General features: G+C 42.1%; 1 protein-coding gene across 1 annotated transcript in view; it reads right to left on the bottom strand.

The window, feature by feature from the left end:
* LEPR (leptin receptor) overlaps positions 1-1,162 on the bottom strand; it is a 28,972-nt gene that overhangs the window by 12,548 nt on the left and 15,262 nt on the right. The window contains exon 7 of the mRNA XM_033516502.1: positions 449-593. Within this exon, the coding sequence (XP_033372393.1) occupies positions 449-593 (145 nt within the window). The remainder of the gene's footprint in view (positions 1-448; positions 594-1,162) is intronic.

The following is a 1,162-nucleotide window of genomic DNA, read 5'->3' as shown; positions in this document are numbered from 1 at the left end:
AGGAGGAAAAGGAGGAGGAGGAAAAGGAGGAGGAGGAAAAGGAGAAGGAGTCCATACTTTATGGACTGCATAAAAATTACATTTGATTTTGCTCTGGGGAAAAACATTAGCTTTAGTTCAGCTACAAAACCAAAACCAGAAGTGAGAAAAAGCATCAGGAGCAAATTCTTGAATTGAGGGGAGATTCAGCACTGCCAGCTGGAGTTGGAAATGGAAAAGCTCTGAGGAAAAGAGCTTTCTGTGGGTCTGAGCAGGTGCTGCTGAGGGAGTGACAGCCACAGAAGTGAATTCTCCAGAATTCCTAATGCCAGCCCAGCACAGGGAAGGAGCTGAGCCTCAGGCAAAGCCAGGCAGGAAAAGCTTCCACAGGAATTTTCATCCCAACTCAAGTTCTCCAATCCCAAAACTAGAAAATCAGTTTTATTCCAAAATCCTGTAGGTGTCCTACCTGCCAAGGTGAGGTTGTAGGGAGAGCTCCAGTCACTCCAGAAGCCTGGACCACGGAGATTCCTGCTCCTCACTTGCACTGAGGATGGAGAGTCCAGCAGGGCATTGTCTATGGCCACTGAGCTTTCCAGAGCAACCTGAAGCATCTGTTGGATTATCCAAACCCATTATTGTTGTAAAATGAAACAGGAGAAGAGACAGAGGGAATGTAAATAAATTGTATGGAGTCAAAATTCCCTGAATTCCCTTATCAGGCCTTCTCTTTACACCCAGTTTTTGGGAGAGCTGAGTAAATCAATTTGCTCCTTGAGAGACAAGAGATAATGTCCTCATATTCTACACAAGGATTTTCTAGGTTTTTAGGTAGCAAGATGGGTAAAAAAAAATCCTCCTTCATTAAATTTCCTTTCAATTTGAGATTGGTGAAAGTTGCATAACTCTGTGGAAAATGAGTTGTTTTATTATGAGTTGCTAATTAACAGCTGTTTATTATTCCAGAGCCACTTGCATGGTAGGAACAGAAAAAAAAAATCCTATTTATACTAAAATTTATAAATGTTAAACATAGATGAGCTGTAGAACATACAGAATGCTGAAAGAAAAGGGGATTTGACTTCACAGAAGGAGAAAAACTGGAGTTTGTTTGTGGGACCCAGCAGGAGATGGGGCTTCTCTAAGTGTGGGCAGATGTGAAATCCAGCTTTCCTGGGAAAAA

The sequence above is a fragment of the Parus major genome, chromosome 8, assembly GCF_001522545.3.
Source record: "Parus major isolate Abel chromosome 8, Parus_major1.1, whole genome shotgun sequence".
In the NCBI taxonomy this organism is placed as follows: Eukaryota; Metazoa; Chordata; class Aves; order Passeriformes; family Paridae; genus Parus; species Parus major.
Note: the sequence above shows the minus strand (reverse complement) of the source record. Positions and strands in the feature narration are given on the sequence as shown.